Source organism: Porcisia hertigi, chromosome 32 (genome assembly GCF_017918235.1).
Source record: "Porcisia hertigi strain C119 chromosome 32, whole genome shotgun sequence".
Classification (NCBI taxonomy): Eukaryota; Euglenozoa; class Kinetoplastea; order Trypanosomatida; family Trypanosomatidae; genus Porcisia; species Porcisia hertigi.
The window spans coordinates 301,902-323,714 of NC_090591.1; the positions used below are offsets into that span (position 1 = coordinate 301,902).

General features: G+C 52.6%; 3 protein-coding genes across 3 annotated transcripts; all 3 read left to right on the forward strand.

Annotated features, from left to right (window-relative positions):
* Positions 1-344: 344 nt before the first annotated feature.
* JKF63_02442 (uncharacterized protein) lies at positions 345-3,758 on the forward strand (the record flags this gene model as incomplete). The annotated part of the gene is made up of 1 exon (XM_067898467.1): positions 345-3,758. The coding sequence occupies one exon, from the start codon at positions 345-347 to the stop codon at positions 3,756-3,758; it is 3,414 nt and encodes a 1,137-aa protein (XP_067754624.1).
* Positions 3,759-8,800: 5,042 nt separating this feature from the next.
* Positions 8,801-13,285, forward strand: JKF63_02443 (uncharacterized protein; the record flags this gene model as incomplete). The annotated part of the gene is made up of 1 exon (XM_067898468.1): positions 8,801-13,285. One exon carries the CDS (start codon positions 8,801-8,803, stop codon positions 13,283-13,285), a length of 4,485 nt encoding a protein of 1,494 aa, XP_067754625.1.
* A 6,379-nt stretch (positions 13,286-19,664) lies between these two features.
* On the forward strand, positions 19,665-20,501 carry JKF63_02444 (uncharacterized protein; the record flags this gene model as incomplete). The annotated part of the gene is made up of 1 exon (XM_067898469.1): positions 19,665-20,501. One exon carries the CDS (start codon positions 19,665-19,667, stop codon positions 20,499-20,501), a length of 837 nt encoding a protein of 278 aa, XP_067754626.1.
* Positions 20,502-21,813: the final 1,312 nt, after the last annotated feature.

The window sequence follows — 21,813 nt, forward strand, 5'->3', positions numbered from 1 at the left end:
GGTATCCCTCTTTCCAAGCCCTTCAAATTCTCACAGGGACACTGACGTACCTGCACCTGTGTGTAGAGGTGCGGCTAAACACGGGGTCTGTCAAAGGTGGTGGGCGCTGCAAATCCCCACCCCTTCCTATTTTTCGACTCCTTCCTTTCTAGGTGCTCTCTTGACGGTCTCCGCGTTTTCTAGTTTTGCACCGCCATTGGTCCTCTATTGAGAGTTCCGTGCAGTAAAAAAAAAACGTGCCCCTGCCCATATCCTCCCTTGACTGTTTTTGTTTTCTCCACGGCGTCTCTCTCTCCCTGTAATATGGGGGTGTAGGAGTTTTCTCAGATGCGATAGGCTTCTCCATGCGAGCCTGCGCTCACCGATGGAGGCTGCGCTGTGAGTCTTCGGGGGCCCGTCTACCGCGGTCAACGCACGCTGCTCATCAGCTTGCCGCGTTATCGTATTTGCTGAGAGACCCGCGCAAGAGTCCCGTGGTGATAGTGGCAGGACACACTTTTAGCGCCTGCACAACTCTGTACCGTGTTCTCCCCACTGCTGTGTACGCGGCGTACCACTGTGAGTCCGTCCTCGACGGAGGCGTTACGTTCAACTGTGCTGAGTACCCAAATCGGCCGCATTTGCCCTCGGTGCGGTTGGTTCCCCACACGTCAGCACTCCTCGGCCCTGAGCACTGCATAACGACTGGCTCGTACGTGGACGTTTTCCAGGCAGTTCCGAAGCCGATCGGTGCCGCGAACACCAAACCTTCGCTGGGGGGTGAAGATGAGGGTGATTCACTTTTGAGTGAGTCCGGGAGCATCCTTAGGGCCTCCAAGGACGTTGAAGAGTTGCGACAAGGCAGTACTTCTGCATGTGCGGACCTGCTACTGTCGCCCATCAAAGACGAACGGCGGTTTCTTCCCTCGCATCAGCCCCGTAGGGAGGCAACGCCGGTATCCCCTCCAGGAAAAGTCTCTGTATCGCGCTCTCCTGCTCGACTTTTGCTAAATCCAGATTTTGGCAGTCCTGATCGTGGCAGCAACGCCACCCGTGACGGCATGCAGCGCGAACCGCCGCCACCTCGCATTCACTGGGTTGTGACTCGCTGGCTCATCAATTCTCATGCGGATCCTCAGAAAGTGATAGACGCGTGGCGTGGCGTGCTGAACCACTCGCGCCCCGGCGAAGTTGCTTCTGTGCTGTTGTTTGTGAACGTGGAGGTTGCGGACATGGTTCCACTCATAGGGACTTTGTCCAGTCACAGGTTGCAGCTGGCGCTGCGTCTCAAAGGTGACATGGCTGAAGGTGACAAGACGCCTCGTCTCTCGCCTCCGCTGTACAAATGCGGCGCATGCGCTGCCGTCTGGTTGCCTCTCCCAGCTTCCTCGAAGCTGCGGAGCGCCCTCCTTTCCCTTCAAGCGCGAGCAACTGCCGTGGCCGTACCCTCCTCTTCCTGCGACCCACCTGCTGCGATGACGGGCACGACGTTGCCACCGCGACAGGCAAGCGCGCAGGTCGGCGCTGCAGCACGCCCATCGCAGCCGAGGGCGCAGATAGAGGTTCCCATTGTTAGATGCTGGGATACGACGGCGCCAGAGGAGAAGCAAACACCCACACACGACCCTGTCTCGTTCACAATGGGTAGTTTTAGGCGTTTCGCTTTTGTGGGCGATGTGAAACCGCCGACGCACCCACATCATCACCCCTGTCCAGCGCTTGACTGCCTTCAGCGGATCCCAGAGCCCCTGCGCAGCTGGGAGTGGGTGTTGCGCAAAGGCAGGTCAGATGTTTGCGTGCTGCCGTCTGACGCAAAGCTTTCTTGTGCGTTGCCGTACGTTCTGGCCAGTGACGCAGAAAAAGAGCACCGGGAGTATCAGCGGGCGTTGCGGCACAACGCGGCGGATGCGGCAACCTCGCGAAGTCTGAAAGCCAGTGTGCACTCCGCCGATGTTTCCACAACAGGGGGTCCATCAGTGAATGCGTCCCTTCCAAACCCGCGGTACTTTACGACCCTCGTTTCTGATGCGGGCTCGCTGCTCGCACGTGATGGGTGTCTGTCGGACCTCTTTGTTCTGGAGTTTCAGCCAGCACTACTGGAGATGGGGTTGATTCAGCGACATAGACAGTTGCAACATACAGAAACGCTTCTCCACAAAACGGCTGCGGAGCTGCGCTGGTACCACGCCCGCCAGGAGCACTTGTCAGCCACCGAGAAACTCGTGGAGACAGCCACTCCTTCTGCTTCCCTGACCCGTAGTTTTTTGATGAGCGCCATTCAGTTTATCCGGAGCTGTAGTTGCGGTCGTGGTGTTCTGGCGTGGCCACTGACGAGTCCAACAGAGGATCATGGCTGTCTTCGGCTCGCCTTCACCCTGAGCTATGAATTCTACGTCGATCCTCGTCTTCCCGTGGTGCGTCATGGAGAGGTCGGACGAGCAGGTTGCGCGGTGGGGGCGCAGATGCGCCACCCTGTTCCCGGGGATGGTTTGGTGTCACCCCACACCGCACCGTCTGCCGGCTCGAGTAGTTCCCCGTCTCGACTCTCTACAGCGGAAATGAAAGAAGCGATTTCCTACATACTCGGGAGCATGAGGAGGTTCGGCTGGGTATTGGTCTGGCAAGAAGATCACCATCGCTGGCCAACCGCAGTGCCACCGCCGCACATGCACCCCGCCATCAACACCTTACCCTCCTACTTTCCGCTGCGCAGATCTGGCTGCACACGGCTGCACGAGCACATCGCCGTGTCGCTGGAACAGTGGCGCCAGAAGCAGCACCGGCTCAATGGAAAGCGATATAACGCTGATATGTTCATGGTGGAATCGAAAGCGTTCTCGTCCCATCAAGCGGTGGAGTCGTCGAGTGCGGCGGCGCTTGACGTGGTGGAATCGTCGCCGTATACTAGTCTGGATTTGTGGCAGGCTGCTCTCATCGGTGAGGAGGCAGGCATCTACCTCTGGGAAGGTCAAAAGGTGTTTCTCGATGACGGTCACCCAGGCGTCATTGTCGAGTTCCGACCGCCACCGGCGGAGCTCTTCATGCCGGCCGAGCAGCATACAACAGGGACGATGCGTGCATACTGGCGGGTCCAGCAGAGACTACACGCCGAATTCATTCGATTTTATCGCTGGCGCCGGTTCTGCTGCGCAGCCGCACACCCGCGGCACATCGCAGCCGCTTTCACCGGCCTTCCGAGTTACGTAAGAGAACGGGAAATGTCATACTTTCCCGTTGTCGAGCTGCTGCACGCGTCGCCCGCGGGTAGGAGGCAGCGGGTGCAAGTTCTACCGAGGCTCACAGTGCAGCATCGAATCGCATATCCGTGCGTGTGTGTCGTGAGTGTTGCTGAGCAGAAGCGTTGGCACGAAGCACATGGCCGGGTGGTATTGGATAGCGACGACTTGAGGGACGAGGTGTGGCAGCTGCCCAAGACCGGCGCGGACGGCCGCTCCACCTCACACGTGACGCTGTTGCGTCTTCCACTGTCCCCAGTTCGCGTTGAGGAGGCTGCATCGCTTTTTGTCTCTCATGTGATGACGTTTTCTCGATCATCCGCTGACTATCATGACCAGTGCGACCTCTGGCAGATGGGATCGACGAGTATGGAGTGCGAGCTGCTGGAGCGTCTGAAGAAAGAGTGGACTAGCGTACATCAAAATGCCTCCGCGAGGGACAGATGGACTCCTCAGCGACGAAGGGCAGTGCAACGACTTGAGACCACCCACTGGAAGTCCTTCGCTGCGAAGCCGTTTTCCATGGCGTCCCTTTTGTATTGACGGCTGAACGCCTCCTCCCGAGAATGCGTTGTTCGTCATCGGACGGAGCTGTGGTGGTGGTGGTGGTGGTCGTAGTAGTAGAGGGGGGGGGGGGGGGGGGAGGGGGGAGGGGGACAAAGGGATATGCGATATGGCCGAGCAGTGCGTGAGACTTCGCTCTTTGTCCTCTTTCCTTTGGTCGGTTTCACCTTTCTTTGCTTCTTGACTGTACCGCTCCCGCATGTGCCTCGTACGTCTTCTTCTCTAATCACCATCCCCGCTGGGTGATGTGAGACCCTTCCCCGTCCTCGTTCATAGATGACATCTGCGGATTGGGTACAAAGGTGATTGGTGTCTTGATTTGAGACAAAAGGAAAGAAAAACGATTGTTACTGCTCAATTTTTTTACCTGCTATGCTTTTACCTATTTATATATATATTTGCAGAGAGAGACGTACAGGGTTCCCCGCCCTCTTCCCCCCACACCTGTGCACACGGCAACTCCGAGAGAAAATTGTTTTTCTCCGTGGCGAAGCTAAAGAAAGCTGTTCTCCTGTTTCCCCCCCTTTTTCCCCGCGCCGCTCTCCTTCCCCCATCTCGGCCATAGGTTATTGGCTTCTACCGGGGTAAAAGAGGTGGCGGAAACGGCGTGATAGTGCCCGTCTGCTTCCATACTCCTCTCTCTGAGCTCATTGTGTTTCTTTTCAGGCCTCTGTGCTCTTAGATGTCGACAACCAGATGAGGAGGTACGGAGGGGGGAACTGACAAGGCTTGACGCTCTGCGGTTACGACGGGGATGTGCACAGAGAATGGTGGATAACTCGGGGAAGGGTCTGAGGAGCATCACGCTCTCTTGTTTCGTCTTCAATGTAATGACACAAGTCTTCTCACTCACCACCACTATAGCTATCGCTACCCTTGAAAGCTTCGCCCTCAATACGCACTTGGTGTTGCTTATCTCTGTATTTCTTTCTATTTTTCACGTACTCTCTCTCCCTGCCTATGCAACTCGTTGCCTCTTTCCACCAATCCATGATTGTTGGTACCACCATTCCCCACACAAATGCTCCGGCATCCTTCGGTCATGGGGCCCACCACACACGAGAAAGCGGTTCTCACAGCGCTTGCGAACACATACACGACAAGAGAGAGAGAGAGCCGGGCTCCTCTGCCCCCCTCCCCCCCCATTCTGCCCTTTTGTCGCTACTTATCGTGGTGAGCACCAAATTATCTACGGACGCGTCACTTTCCCGTTTGCCAGCCGTTTTCGCTTATTGTCGTCGCAGTTCACCGTATCACTCTGTTCCTGCGTCTGCACGGACCTGCGATTTTCTTTTCTAGTGTTTTTTTTTTGTCGGGCACCCACGTTTCTGGGGCTCTTGGCGCTGTCGGTCTAGCCCCTGTCGGTGACGCTCTGAATCTGTATGTCTATGTGTCACAGGGTGTTCTCGTAGGGGAAAGAAAAGAACCGGACAGGGCGGAGTAAAAGTCGAACATACACCCCAAAAGGGAGAGTGCAGTAGGCACCCCCCTGTCCTCTTCTCCCTTTTGCAAATACGTCGCCTTTGGAACAAAGCCAAAGTGAAAGCAGAGCGGAGAAGTCGTGAGTCGAGGGCGGGGGTCGGTCACCCTGCCTCCGTTTTTTGAGCCCGCGCCTAATTAGCACGCGCACAAGGCTAATAATAATAATAGACACCGTGGGTGTCGGTGGCAGTGGAGAAAGACGGTATATAGAAACGTCTGCCTTTTGTTCCAACTTTCCTGACGTTTTGGGTGTCTTCGCTCTTGGGGACCGATCTTTTTTTTTTTTTTTGAGCAGTCTGTTTCGCCTCGTGCTGTCCAAAGCATCCTCATCGGACTTGACGGTCCTCGTGAGGTGGTGAGAATATATTGAACAGACGCCGTTACCCACCTGAATTCAAAAAAAACCTACACAGAGATATCGCCGCCCCCATTCCGTGAGCGTGTATAGTCATCGACTTGTACCCCGCTACATATACACACTCACGAAGCTGTAACACGTGGCCTCAAGGCAGTCTCTCTCCTGCTACCCCTCTGTTTTTTTTTCCTTTGCTGTTGCGTCTGCATCTATCCCAAATCAGAATTTCTGGCTGTGGTGTTCCCCTTCCCCCCCCCGCTTCATCTTGAAAATTGCCCCCTCATACGTTGAAAGCTCTTGACTGACCGTAACCCACTCATTCCTTTTTTTTTCACCCCCCCCTATCTCTTCGCTACAACTTCGTTGTACACGTACACACGTTTGTGTGAAGCGTTTTCTCCTCCGCTTTTTTTCTTTTGGTGTGTGTCTCACCGTGCTCCTGGTGGCCCCTGCTGCGACGCATTTTGTGGCAGGTCATCATTTTTTCCCTTAAGTTTTCTGGGGTGGAGGTTGAGGGTATTATCAATTGGCTGTTTCCGGCCGTCGTTTTTTTCGGGCAATAGTGAACAGGAATTTCTTCTCCATTTTATTTTATTTTCTCAAATATTATTTATTCTAGTTGTATTTTTTTTTTGCGCGTGTGCTTGTGTGTGTGTGTATCTCCCTGCTTTTCTCCCTCCTTCTGTTTCGCCTCACCCCCCCCCCCCTTTTCTTCACTCTCTCACGTTCTCTTTCAACCTGTCGCGTCCGAGTTCTGTGACTTCCCTGTCTGCACTCTGCTACCACTTTTGCATTTTTGCGCACCGGAAAAAAATCGCAGTATTTTTTTTTTCGCACTTCTTCGTCTCTAAATCCCTCTCGTACCTTTTTTTTAATGACTATTCTTTGAAAAAGCGCTCTCCCAAAAGAAAAAACAAAAGGCTTTCCTCTAGACGTGCTCTCCGTCTGCTCTAACTGAGTTTTGCTTTTTTTTTGTCTGAGTTCAACTTTTTTCTCAAGATTCGTCTCTAAATTTTTTTTTGCTCCTCAAAGACATCTCGGTGCGCGGGGGTTTCGGCGAGGGAGTTGTGCAAAACAGTGAAGCTCGCTCTAGCACCCTATTGCTTATCTTTCATCACGTATCATTTTTTCCTCTTTTTGTGTGTGATCATCTGATAGCTCGCAGTATTTGTTGGGTCGACAGCAGCAGTTTTCTCTTTGTTTTCCTGCGTGGTTCCCCTCTCCTCATCCGAAACTTCTTTGGTCACCTCTCTCCCTTTCCCACCCTGATACTCTAGTTCATCTTAACTCTCACTTCAATGTGTTGGAGTTGAGCTTGTGTGTTCTTTTTTTGATGCGTATATTTTGTTTGTATCTGCGCCTCCTATCCCTCTCCTGTATTTGGTGTATTTCTCTAATGTGAGTGTGGGCCTGTGTCGTTTTTTTACCTTATCTGTTTGGCTTCTTCTTCCTCGCATTTTTTTTGTCTTTCCCTGTACTGTCGGCCTCGTCTTCTATATACATATATATATTTTTTACGTGTCGTGAATTTCAATTTTCTTGTTTATATTTTTATAGATACACACACACACACATATATATATTTATTTGATCGGCTTGTACGTACCTGCACTTTATTCCCCCTGCTTTTTTTTGCCTTTGCGCTTTCGTTTTTTTCATTATTATTTCGAGTTGGGCGTCCGTGTTCGTATTTTTTTCTTTGGGAAACCGAAAAAGAGTTCTTTATTTGCCTGCCCCTCCCCCCCTCCCTCCCTCCTCCTCTCTTTCTTCCTCCCCCCCCCCCCCCTCATTCACCCCCCACACCCACGCTTCGTCTTTTCATCTTCTCCCTCTTTTTTTTCTCCCCCGTTTTATTTTTGTTCCACGTGTGTTGACATTGTTGCGCTGTTGCATATTAGTGTCGACTTTGCTTCTTCACAAGTTTGCTTTTTGTTTTCACCCATTCTATACACCAGCAACAGAAAAGCGTACGCATACACAACAGGCAAGCCTCCATCCTTGAGCCAATACATCGGCACTTTTTTCTCCTCCTTCCTCTGACACACGCGCTTCGTCGCCACTTATTTATTCGTTTTTTTTTTCAAAATCTACTCGACTGCAGTTTACCTTTTCGCGTCGGCAAGTCCCTTCCGCGTGTTTTTTTTTCGTTCCGTACAGTAATTTTTCCACAGCTCCCCCATCTCTTTTACCACACACGCACTCCCCCGTAATTCCTCGTTGCTTTGGCTGCAGGCGTTCTTGGAGCGAGTTCAATTCTTTCTTGGCCAACGGGCGGCGGAGGGAGAAGCGTTTTTTTTTTGCTCCCCTTTCTATCTGTAATCACGTGCGTGCATCCCCGGCCCTCATTGAGGGACTCTTTCACATAAAAAGCAACAATTGTCCGTCCCATCTCCCCCCCTCTCCCCCTCTCTTCTCCCCCCCCCCCCGTTGTATCTTTCACACCCGTCATTTTCTTGTAAAACCCCCACACATAAAAAGAAATCGAAGTTGTCTTCCATTTCAGTCCTGCGCACTCCTCTCACTCCTTTTCTTTTCTTCCTTTTTTTTACTGTCTTCCACGAACTCTCCACTGACGCACGCGCGCGTACCTCAACTCATTTTTTCTTTGTGCCTGTATGCGTGTTTTCTATTTGTACGTTTCTTCCCTGTAATTTTGTGTATTCTGTGATTTGACAGTCCCCCCTTTTTGGTGCGTGTGTGTCTTCCCCCTCCCCCTCCCCCCTCCCCCCGGACTCCTCTCTTTCCGACGCTTTCTTTTTTCCCTTCCCCTTTTCCAGTTTTTTTTTGCCCCTTCTCTTCTTCCCTCCCTCCGTTCACATCGGACATCGAATAACAAAGTCACGAGGCGCAGGGAAGTTGTGTGTCACATTTTTTTTTGAAGCCTTCTCATTTGTTTTGACTGTTCTTCGTCCCCCTTTTCTCTCAATTGGCCTGCCCCCCCTCCCCTCCCTTTCCCTAACCCCCACCGCCACCCCCCAGGAATCACGTTCCTCGGTATCATCAGCGCATAGGTTCTCTGGCTTCTCACCGCCGACAGGGGTACGAGGCGCAGAGCGTTACGCACGCGCGTCCAGGGGGAAGACGGTGGGTGGGTGGAGTGGCGCTGCTTCATTTCCTCTCAGGCTTTAGGTACCGCTGGAAAGTGTACTGCATCGACCCATATTACTGGACGGGGGCAGCAGTCATGCTTTCCTGCCAGGGTGCGCAGTCGGTTATCATTGACGAGAATCACCCGTGCAGTTTCAGCGACTGCACGGGTACTGTGGGCGATGCTTTGCATAGTGAGCGAGCCATTTCACCCAGGGTCATTGCGGTGTGTCCGGGGCAGTCAAGTGTGTCTGCAGCGCTAGCGCCATCGGCAAATTCTGAAGCTTCGCGTCCCTCGTGTTTGTCAACCCTGCCGAAGACCCGGCCACCCGAAGTGGGTGGTGGCGACACGGGGGTGCTAAACACGGTCACACAAAACTCCAACTCCGCAAATCCGATACGTTCCTCCTGTGAACCTGTCAACTACTCGCGACTTGGCTTCCAGCAGAATCAAGCGAGCAACTCATCTACTGGAGTTGGCACCACCTCTACGATGATGCGGAGTAGCAGGATGTCGGTGAACCTCGCAACTAGCTCGGGCAGCAAGCGAAACAATGCGAATCCATCAAAGGGCCCACCGAAGCAGAAGGACGCGGGCGTGGACGATGAGGATTACTCCGATGGCCGGCGCTTCATTATGCGCAACCCACTCAAAGGCCATCTCTTCAGCAGTAGTTCAGATTCTTCGCTTGAAAGTCCTATCGGCGAGCCAGAGATGATGGCAGGGACGACCAACACTGTGCGGAAGGCGAGCTGCGACGCTGGCAACCGGGCTGACACGACTTCTGGGCTCTGTGCAGAGGAGACGGTAAGGGGTCTGGTCTCTGAGCGGACCGAGGGCCCGTGGAACGGCAAACGCGGGAACTTGATTGAGTTGCACGCAGTGGACTCGGACGATGAACCGTCGTTGCTGGAGAAGCAGGAGGCACAGGTTTGTTGCACCCTTTCCAGTCTCCCCGCCGTCACCTTCATCATGTGCTTTGGTGCCGTCATTGTCGGCCTGCTGGGATTCCTCCCCTTTTACTTTGTCGGCGTCCAGTCCAACTCCCGCACCACAGAGTATCTGTTGAGTGAGGCAATGAAGGGCGTAGCTTGCATCACACAGAACAGCCTAGCGACGCTGCCGGCATTCGTGCATATCGTAACCTTCAATTACATCAAGCGCCATAACACGACACTGGAGGAGACCAATTTTCCACACGACCCAGTGAGGCTGCTGATGTCGCTGCTTACGGTTCTCACTCGCTTCAACGCGTCCATTTCCTATTTACGATTCGTCTACGAAGGCGGTCTCTACACGAATGCCGGATACACAAACCCGATCTCAACAGATGCAACGCAGATACGGAGAATCTATGGCGGTTATAGCCGCACATGCGACTTAGTACCGATGCTCGAAATGAACAACAGAAGCGTCACCGTTGTTTTGCCGCCAAACTTGTTGGGGTACTTCGACTTTCAACGCGAGATCGCACACCCTGGCGGTGCCATGAACCAGATCGTGAAGACCTGGGTCGCCAACCCTCGAAACAACACGCGCTGGCTTCTGGCTCCTGATAACACCACCTCGACATACTTCAACTTCGCAATGCCTTTCTCGGTGAACGGCAAGCTCGGCTACTGCGTCGCGGGCTCCCCGTCGGACGCGATTATCAGAGAAACTACGACCCTCGTTGACTTTCTGCGCGAGAACGGCCGCATTTTCCTCGTGGACCCCGTGCGTAACATTCTTGTGGTGAACAGCTGGAACCAATCCGTGCAGCACAGAACGCTAAACAGTTCGGTTGGGGCTACCGTCTACACGCCGACCTTCATTTACGAAATCACGGAGCCGATCATTGTAGCTGCCATGAAGGTGGTCAATGAGAGCGGGAGATTGACCAAGGTACTAGAGAATAGGGATACTGCTCTTATCACCTTTCGGTTCAGAGGCAACAACGCATTTCTGAACCTCACGAGAGTGAAGGACTCGTATGGCCTGGACCTTGTTCTTGGCGTGGTGGTGGTTCGGGCTGACTTCGAGAGCGCCTTCTCTACCGCGCGCACGGTGGTCATTACGGTGACGGTCCTGGTAGTGGTGATCGCCGCTGTCGTTGCGGTGGTGATTGCGTGGTTTGTTGTGCGGGAGATGAAGCGGCTTATTCCGCAGCTCATCCGCGCCTCCAACCTGGACGTTTCCAATAGCGACGACAGGGACTACCGTGTGCAGGGCTGGCTGGCGTACATTACTGAAATTCGCGGCATTCACGAGGCTTTTGTGCGGGTCGAGCGGAGTCTGCGAGAGATGCGCACGTTTGTGCCAGCAGCTGTCATGACGCTGGCCCCGTCCGATGGCTCTCGCGACGACATCGATCTCGCGGACGGCAAAACGCGCCGCGTGCGTACTCGTTTTAACGCTAACATAGTAAAGGACAACACGAACGAGTTCTCCTGTGTAGATGTCGCGATGGTGCTGGTGGATGTGCACTGCGCACTGGACACTGCTGAGGCGTGCTTCATTATGGATATCATTTCGCAACACGCCGAAGAATACACCGGCTTTATCGAGTCTGTCAGCTCCAGCAGTTTCTTCGTGAACTTTGGCACGCAGTCGCAGAACCCGCTCGTGGTGTCGAAAATTTGCCGCTTCGCGCTGGATGTATACCTGTCCGTCCCGGAGTTCATGCGCAGCCGTGTCGTCTGCTTCGCTGTCCGCATGCCCTTTCTTGTCGGCACGTGTGGTGCGCGACACAGTAAAGCTCGCGTGGTCTTCGACACGCAACGAATGCTGGACATTTCTAAGGTGCTATGGGACATCGGTTGTCACGTTGCTTCCACGACGGACACTCTTTCGCATTTCGCGACGAGTAGCGCGCAAATCCCGTGGTACCGCATTGACTGCGTGCGCTTTCCGGACGAGGTTTCGCAGGTGACGCTCTGCGAGCTGCTCGACCCGTGCTCGTCGTTGGAGGATAATGCAGACATGCCGAAGAAGATGGGGGATGGTCTCTCGAAGATGTGCAAGGGTGAATACAGGGAGGCGATCATGACATTTGACTCGGCGCACAGCGAGAGCGTGCACCTCAAACGACTGCGCCAGATCTGCGTTGACCGGGTCGCTTCTGGAGACACAAGCAAGTATATCCATCTCATCCAAGACGTCTACGCACTGAACGCTACATCCAGCAATCAGGACGAGTTGGTGGTGGGCGGGGGTGCTATGATGTACGACTGTGACACCAGCGGCCCCGCCGGCGTGACGACAAGCAGTGGTGAAGTGTGTGATCTGTTCAAGAAGACACCGGTCTTCGAGCGCAGCTTACCCAACGATGGCACTGGGGTGCCGCCTGCAGTGATAGGAGGGCTTGCGGCAGAGGCCTCATCCCCTGTCGCGCGCAACGTTACACCGACTGGCAACTCGCAGACGGTGCCTTCGCCGTCTGTGACGAATGATGGCGAGGTGATCGAGCCCTCGCATCTCACCGAGAGGGCTCTAACGGCCGCAATGGGGGCCCCAGACTTCCCAGCTGGTTTAGCGTCCCCTGTGGCTGGTGTCAGCAGTGCAGGCCTTGGCCTTCCTCCCCTGCACCCGCGAGCCCCTGGCCTGGGCACGACGGCAGCCAGCGGGGCTGGAAGCTCTTTGCCATGGGTCCTCGGCGAGGACAACGAGAGCGAGGCCCCGTCGTTTCTCACAAGCGCCTTCGTTTTTGAATCTTCAGGGGCCTCAACGGAGGCCGTTGGTGTGGTTCCACAAAGCGCCGACGAGCCACAGGTGTTGCGAGACGTGAATCAGCACGAGTGGCAGCTTTCTCTCTATCCGATTGGTCGTGGTGCCTTCAGTTACATCTACCTCGGCATGTCGGACGACGGTGTGCAGGTGGCAATCAAGCGCATACCCCGGCTGCACCGCGGAATCAAAGAGGAGGAAATGGTGTCGGAGGTGTGTACGTGCGCCAAGCTGCGCCATCCCAACATTGTTCCCTATATCTCGTGCTGCGTCACCCAATCGTACCTTGCGATCGTCATGGAGTACATGCCGGGCGGATCGCTGCATGACATCATCAACAACTTTGGAAAATTGCCTCGCACGGTGGTGCGTCGGTTTATGCTCGATATTGTGAACGGGTTAGCGTACCTGCATGAGTCGACGACGCACGGTGACGTGAAGCCGCACAACATTTTGCTTGGCGTAGACGGCGTCTGCAAGCTGTCCGATTTCGGCTCTGCCTCGGACAAACTCACAGAGGCGTGCTGCGTCAACGAGGACCGGCTGATGCGCGGTACAGCCGTATACATATCACCCGAGGGTGCACGCAATCTTCCGCTCACCTCCGCCTCCGACATCTACTCCCTCGGTATCTCATTCTTGGAGATGGTTCTGGGTCGATTGCCATGGAAGTGGGCTGACCCCGAGAGGACAGACGCTTTGCCGCTGCGCCATGACCACGAGTTTGTGCAGTGCCTCACTGCTAATGTCATCGTCGTCGAAATTCCCGACAACCTCGACAATGACATGCGTGAGTTGGCCCTAGCGAGCTGTGCAGAAAACCCAGAAGCCCGACCGACTGCCCAAGAGCTACTCTCCTTCGCCTTTCTGATTTGAGAGCCCTTTTCCCCGTTTCTGCTTTTCCTTCACCTCCACATGGCGCGCCCATCGTCGCGTCCTTGCTATCCATCTCTTGTGCCACTGCTCACGGGTGCAGCGGAACGGGAAGGAAACGGGGCAGCCGCGGAGCTCAGTACCACGCAATAGTTTGTTTTAGTCTGCGCGTTCCAAGTCGGGGCGCCTCGAGTAGTTCTTCTGGATCTCCATTTTTAAATTACGTGTGCGTGTCTGTGTGTGTAGACCAACTCGTTGGCCCTTTCATTGCCTCTACTATATCCTCCTCGTGGATGCCTTGCTTTTTGTTTTGGTTCCTGCTTTCTTTCTGTACTGCTGGATCGCCGCGTGAGGCGATGCTTGTGCTAGTGCGCCTCTGGGTGGATCTTTAGACACGCCGACCTGCCGCTCTTCTTGTCGCCTCCCCCCTCCCCTCCTCCTCCCCATTCTCCTCTTCTTTCCGCTTCCACTCAATGGGAAGGGGAGGAGAGGGGAGCTTTGAAGGAGTACAATGAGGTGGGATGGGGGTGGGGCAGCAATATAGCCAGTCACCGCCTTCCTCGTTTTTTTTTTTTAGTTTCTCCCTTTTCGCTCCCCTGTTTTTGTTTTGTATTTGCGTGTCTCCCTTACAAAAAAAAAACACCGGCCTGTTGAGGTTGACACTTTTTTTAATTTCTTGCTTCATTTTAATGCGAATGACTGTGTTTTGTGCGATCTTTTCTCATCGAAGGCTCTAAGCGTCCGTTCCCCCCCTCCCTCCCCCCCTCCCCCGCGCATTTATTGTTTGCACAGGTTTATACATATATTTGCGCCTTTGTGTGTGTGTGCACTCTTCGTCACCTTGCTTCTGTGTTCTGACTGTCCACCGACGCTGTTCTCGTTCCTCTTTTGTTTGTAGTGCAAGCTCGCACCTTGAGCGAATCGCGCACTCGGAAGTCCGCTGTAGTGCGTTCGTTAGCGTTTGTGTGCTTCGGTGCTGGTTCACTTATCGATTCCCCCTTTCTTTCTCAAAGATAAAAGGGGTTTCCATCCAACGAGCTCTCAAGCATCCCAGTAGGGTCACGTCGGTCCCTCTGAGTGGCGGGGGGAGGACTTTTTGCAAATATATATTTATATATTCCCTTTCCCATTTCGAAACCCCCCCCCCCCCCCTCCCCCTCCTCCTCCTCCTCCTATGCGACCACACCGGGTTGTTCCCCCTTTTTCTGCCTCTCTCTTGTGTTCTCTGGAGAACAGAAAAAATTCGATAGGGGTTTGTGTATTTGTCATGGTTATGTTTCGGTGATGCATTTTTTTTCTTTTTTGAAGTGTAGGGTTTGTTTTTCTCTGTTTGGTGTGCATTTTTTTTTTGGGGGGGGGGGGGGGGCGGGGCTTGATAGGCGGATCTCTTCCTCCCTCTCCCCCCCTCCTGGTCCTCTTTGTGGGCGCGCCTGGGTTGTTTTTTTCCTCGCCTTTATTGGCATTTTTCACACTCAGCCAGGCATGTGGGCTTTCCCCCCTACCTTCTCCAGAAGGGGAAAAAAGATGAGGAGGGGGACTGCCTGATTATACACACACACACACAGGCAGAGGTCAGCGGAGCTACCCAGACACCAGGACAAACGGTTATAGTGCTCTTTTTGTCTAATGGATATGTGTATCTCAGTGGTTTCCGTGAATTTCTTTGTTGTGTGTGTTCGCACATGTAAACCTGGCCACCTGGTCTTATGTGTATTCTCTTTTTTTTTTTCATGGATTGCAACGCCTCCCCGTCTTGTTTCCATTCCGCGTCCATGCATGCACGTGTTTTATTCTCGATTTTCTCATCACTTTTGTACTCCTCATTTGACACCGATACGTATGTGTGCGTGCGCTTGACTAGATGTGTTCTCAGTGTTCGTGTGTGTGCATGTCTGCTTCGGTTTTTAAAGTTATTATATGGTGTACGCGCACGCGCGTCGTTGTATGCGTGCGCATGTAGGAAACCATTTCATGTAGATACACAGTGATATCCTCTCGAAGTGTGGTTCTCTTCCTCCTTTTAAGTTATTTATTTTCTTCCGCTTTTTTTTTCTGTTTGTGTTCGTTGTACGCCTGTGACACGATCTGCGCAGGTTTCTCCTGATCTCGTCCTGCCTCTTCCTCTCTCTGTTTTCTGTGTTGATGTCTCATGGTAGTCTATTTCTTCTCTCAGATATTTGCTCTCTCAAGATATGTGATACGTTATGCAGACGCGTGGGCGTATGTGGGTAGGCGTTCGCACCTGTGTGTCTGTTGTCTTTACAAGACGGTGGGAAGCGGTGAAAGGGATACATCATCGCCCCTTCCCCACCTCGGCTCCTCCTTGCCTTTTAATTTTTCGCTTTCAATGTCTGTAACTTGTATACCTGTAAACCTCCTCCCCGTGTGCGTGTGTTTCCTGGCCTCTTCTCATCTCTCTGATCGATTTTCTTTTTGTTTTGCAGGATTCTGAAAATTGCGGTGTTTCATCTCATGTTTCCCCCCTTCCCCCTTCCCACTCCTTGAAGTAATTTGTCCGTCTGTGTGTGTGTGTGTGTCTGTGTGTGTGGCATTTCACTTTTTTCTTTCTCGGGCCCCCCTCCTCCCCGAAACGTTCTGCTCTTCATGCCCCATCGTCCCTTTTTGCTTGCTTCCCCCCCTCGGCTATGCCCCCGGTATGTCTTTGGTTGGAGAGACTCTCCTCAGCGGCTTTACCCCCTCTTTTTTCGGGGTACAGCGTGCACATTTACGTTTTTTTTTGTTTTTGGCTGTGCCTGTCTGTTTCCCACTCTCTCTCTCTGTGGGAGTGTGCAAGGACGGACGTTCTGTGCACACAGAAAAGGTACGACAAGCGTCATGAGGCGGAAAAAAATATATACAGGTAAAACAAACAAAGAAGTGCAGCGCACGCATCAGCTCTCCATTTCACTGCCCCCTTTCTCCCTGTGACACACACACACACACGCACACGCACAACTTCGCTTCCCTAAAATTTATTTGTTCCCCCCCTTTCGCTTGGTGGTGGTGGTGGTGGTGGTCACTTCTCCATTTTCTGTCGATGTTTTATTATCTCATCTCACATCCTAGTGGCCTTCTCGCGATCTGGCGCACGTGTGGGCCGTTGCATGTTCGTACCGCCCACCTTCCTCTCCTGCTCTTTCTGGTCCTCTTGTTTGCCCCCTTCCCCCCCCGCGGTCCCCTCCCTTCTCCACTGAGCGCATAACCGCCTTCTTTCATCCGCCCTTCCCCCCCCCCCCCTCCGTTTTGGTGCCTCTTTTGCCCTGACGAAGTGTAATAACCGTACTGGACCGCTTCAGGGCCCTGAACCCCGCACTGACTAGAGACGTCGAAGGCTGGGTGACCTGGACTCGTGTGTGGTTGCAAGTTCGAAGTATCGACGGACAGATCTGGCCTGGTGGTGTGCCAGGGAGATCTGCTATGATGACGATGATCCCCGATGTGTGCACGGTATGAGCCGTCGAGGCGGTTTGACACGCATACACAGAAAATGATCCTGTAAAGAGGTTGTTTCATTGCGGAGGCAGAATGTTGCAATGTCGCCACCGGGCGAACCGCAACGTCTCACCTGTCGCGGTACACGCTAGGCACTTCACCTAGGTACCTCGAAGATCCCACAGTATTGACGAAGGGGGGTGGGGGAGATGCGCACAGCAAGCTGCCCTCCCCCCCCCCAAAAAAAAAAAATAAAAAGGCACCACAGCTCGGGCCTGCTTCACGCTACCTTGTTTTTAATGTCTTCTTTTTTTTCAGCGCCCCCTCCCCTCGCTCACTTGGTTTCTCCTTTCCGTTTTCTTTTTCCTCATCGATATTTGCCTTTGGCGACTTTCTGCGATCCGCTTTCGCACTCGAAAGACGCACGCTCCTCTCTGCTTCTCTGCTTTTCCCATCTTTTTAACTTCGCGCGTGCACCTGTTCACGTCTTCCGTCTGGAGGCCAGCGACACACTGGCGTCACCAATAAAAATGTACAAGAACAGTCAAGCAACTCTGCACTTCGAGGAAGAGAAGAGCGTATGTTCATGAAACCCTCTGATTGCACTTTGGCCACTTTTCTTTCATGGATGTCTTCGTTCCACACTCCTCTTATTGATTTCAAAAATTGTTCCTGGTGTCCCCGCCTGTAACATTTTCTGGCGCTGCCTCACACACGTTCCCTTCGTCTCTTTTTTTTGTCAGTAAACAACCAACGCATCTTTTTTTTTCCCTGACACATGTGTGTGTCCACCTTGGGTAGTCGGTAGTTTGTGAAGTACACACACACACACACACACACACACGTATATCTATTTATAAATATATATGCATATACGCACATATTTATACACGCGCGCGCGACAAATAAAGGAAAGGAAGTGGAGTACACTGTGTGGTGCGCACAGGAGGGAGGTTCAAAAATAAGTTCGCTCCTCTGCTTCCGCTGTATCATCCGGTGCTGGTTCTGAGTGTCTTTGAACGCACGCACACACCGGTGGAGGAGAGGGAAATAGCACATCACGCGCATCAGGTGCATTCTCGTCACGGCAAGTCCGATTGATAAGTTTCGGCTTTCACTATTATTTCATCACTCCATTCCCCCTACATCTCTGTTCGTCACTACTGGCTTTATCTCCCCCGATTTCTTTTTGTTATTTTCATTTGCGCTTATGTCCTCCACACACACACACACACACACACACACGTACATGTATATATATATATATATATACCTTCTCTCGGTTTATATTTGCATGAAGGGAAAACACAAGGGAAACAAAAGCGAAGCAACACCCCCCACAAAGAAAGGTCAACTAGTGTACATGGTTTAGCTGTGAGGGCACAAACACGCACACACAAAAAAGTGTTTTACCTGGTGTAACGTGGCACAAGCTTCAAAGGAATCCCCGAAGGGCAGTTTCCTAGCGCCGACAGTGAGCTCTTACAGTTGCCGCGTACACATCGCCCGGTGCACACATTCGCAGAGAAGCGCACGCGGTGTTTCGCATGCCTCGTTCACCACTTGACGAGCCAAAAAAAAACAAAAGAAAGACTTAATCGCTATCGCCGAAAACGCAGCTACGCTCAACAACATTCCCGTAGATCTGCGCACGCGGACAGGAATACCCGTGCGATTGTTCCCCCCCCCCCCAAAAAAAAAAAAAAATTACTCTCACGTGCGCTGTACCACTTACTATCGCTTTTATTGCAGACGGACGAGCACACAAAAAACGTTAGTGGATTTTTGTTCATTCCTCTTTCATCTACACCCCCCCGTGTGTGTATCCCTCTCTGTCCCATTGGCGTCAGGAGTGCTCTTGACTCTCGTTTTTTTTCTTTTTCAACGCGTCCCCCGAAATCTTGTCGTCGCGCGCGTGTGTGTGTGTGTGTGTGTGTGTTACGCGTTTTGATCCTCAAAGTGGCTTGTCTCTCTTCGCTTCCAACATTCTCGCCCCCCCCCCCCTAAAGTGGTGCGGAAACTATTTCACGACATCACAACTTCCGGCAAAAAAAAGGTCAGGGAAAAAAGGGTATCGAGGAGTATCCAGTCGTGTCAAGTGCATTGACCACCTGCCGACCCTTTTCTGTGCCGTCCTCCATTTTTTCACAGGCCATCTTTGTTTTTTTTTTGGTCGATAAATCTGCCCGCTTTCTCTTGAAGTTTTCTGTCCCATTTCGTGTTTTTCTTTGTGTTTTCTTGTCTGTTTAATTTTGTGTTTTTTTTCCAATTGATTTCGTTGTGTAGTGCTTTGTTTTTGTCGCTTCGCCTTGGTGCTTTGCCGCCGTCCTCTTGTTGATTTGATCAGTCTTGTGGTTTTGTGAGTCCCCTCCGTCCGTGACCTCCCCTCACTCATTTCTTTCCGTGTGCAGCAACCTCCCTGTGCCGTCGGCTGTTGCTGCTGTTACTGCTGCTGCTCGCTCTTTTTTTTTTGTGTCCTTCGCTGTCTCGACCGCCTCGTCTCTCTGCTGTGGTCGACTTGCTGACCTGAGTGTTTGGGCGTGTGTGAGATCCCTCTTTTCCCAGGTGTCTTTGTGGGGAGGCTATATCATTCTCTCCTCGAGTCTTCAGGGTTTTTGGTCTTGTGCGGTTGTGTTATTAGCGTCTTCTCACAGGACATTTTTCGTGCGTATCGACTTACTTGCTCATCTTCCCCCTCCCCCCCCTCTCCCCCCCCCCCCCCCCCCTTCCCTCCCCCGAAAACCATCGCGGGAGAACGCGTCCCCTCCTTTTTTTACCAGCACAGGGAGGTATACATTTGTGTTTGCTCGTGAAGAAAAAAAACATACCGGTCGGGACGGTATTAGAGCGCTTCCCCAGTGGTGGTGGTGGTGGGCGCAGAGAGCACTACACAGAGGAACGCACACGTTTTGTCGGCAGCGCTTTCAAGTGCAACTGGGCAGCAGCAAAAATGATCTCGATACCGGTAATGTCCGATGATACGGTGGTGCGCTACCACTCAAGCAAAAACAGTGGCGGGCCCCTTGCGGAGAAAGACCTCGACTATAGTACCGAAGGTGTTGCGGCTGGGTGCGGCGATAGCGTTGAGGAAGCGACAGCAGCCGGTGCAGTACCGATGGGAGTGAGCTGCTATGGAGAGCAAATTTCTTATTCTCCTTCTACACCCAGGGGCAGTGATGCGTACGCCGCGACAGTGCAATATAGCGCTGCTGTACCCTGCAGCTGCAGCATCCTAGACGTTGACGTCCGCTCTGCACCCATTGCGGCCCCTGTAAACGTTGCACCGCCCGAGATGCACATGCTAGCCCAACTCTGCGCCCTCGCACTGCAGCACCGCTGCGAGCTGAGCCAAGATACAGACCAGAACGTTCGGTCGTGCTTTCACAGCAGCCGCGTTCCGAGTATTTCTCTGTGGGACTACGTGCGTCGCTTTGCCAAGTACTCCTTTTGTAGTGAAGAATGTTTCATCTTAGCCATTGTGATGATGGACCGGTATGTCTGCCAGACAAAAATTCCTATCACCATACGCAATGCGCATCGGCTTTATGTCACTGCAATGACACTGAGTGTAAAGCTGCGTGACGATGCCTTCTACAGCAATGCCTACTACGCCAGCATTGGTGGCGTGTCCAATACGGAGCTTAACGTGTTAGAGCTGGAGCTGCTTGATATAATGCAATGGTTCACGTGGGTGGAGAAATCCTTATACGATGCGTATGTAATTCGACTTGAGGAACTCTTTGGGAGCGCTTTGCCAAAGCGAATGACGGCGTCGCCGACTGGATAGTTATGCGAACATGTGGCGTGACAATATCAATGAAGCCATCCCCAGCAGCGTTTTTCGTCTGTGGACGTTGCCGTTCGTCTTCTCTTGGGCTTCAATGCCTGTGCGATCTCCCCCTTTCTCTCCCCTTCCACTTATAATGTATTCCACTCCAATTTCTGTTTGCCGTGATTCCTCTCAGCTTACCTGTTGGTGTTGGTTTTTTTTTTTCATGTTCTGGCCACCCGCTTGCCCTTGAGCGCTACTCCGCTGAATGCACCTTTGATTTTGTTTTGCAGTGTGTCTTTGGGTGTCACCACTCATGGCCTCAACATCTCTCTTTTCCCTCCATCCTCGCCATGCAGAAACTGAAAAACAAAGGGCCGCGTCGGCGATGTAGTTCTGCATGTGCCTTCATGAGGAGACACTTGGGAAGCGGGTCGCCTACAGGAACCACATGCATATTTTTTCCTCTAAAACTCAGTGTCTGTATTCCTGTGCTTTCTGAGTGGGCGTCTCTGGCGGCGGCTGCGCGTAGGTTGTGTGCCGTGTGCGGCAGGAAGTTCAGGCGACTGACAGAATGCAATAGGACATCTCATGTAACTGTATATCTTCTTCCACCTCGTGACGCGCGTACGGTTTGTAGGTGGTGGTTGAATGTGTTTTCACTCATCTGCAGGCGATTATGAACACACGAGGGGGCCTCCCCCTTTTTATAACACACACGCACGCACCTGGTCATGCTGAGTGTGGTGACGTTGTGCGGTTCCATCCGCGTGCATCCATAATGAACGTTGATTGCTATTTTCATTTCATTTCATTTCATTTTGCTCGTTTGTTTCTTTTTTATATTTTCGTGGCGATGTGCGTGTGTATGTGTGTGTGTGTGTGTGCGATGGTGTGTAGAGGGTGGCGATGGCAATAGGTTTTACGGCGACCCTGTTTTGCTGCCTTGTTGCATTGCTGTTTTTGTGTGTGTGTGTGTTTATACTTCTTCGTGTCCCCCCCCCCCCCCACTTTATCCAGCATGTTTTCCCGTGTGTCGCTTTGTTTTATTGATTCATGATGCGTCACAGATCTGGCAGCTAATGTCACGGGACGTTCGAGATGATGACGGAGAGACTCATGGTGTGTGTCTGTGAAGATGTGTTCTGGGGCGGTAGGCTTCCTAGAGATGGGCCAGAAAGGTCTTTGGGGGACAACAAGCTTCTGGAAAAGTGGAGAGATCCGCGAGAAGTTGGGGGAGTAACCGACGAAAGCGCTCAAGTACTTCTTACTTTGCTCCCTTTGTGTTCTGCTTGTCGCCTGTGTCCCAACGCCTCCTCGCATCTTTTAT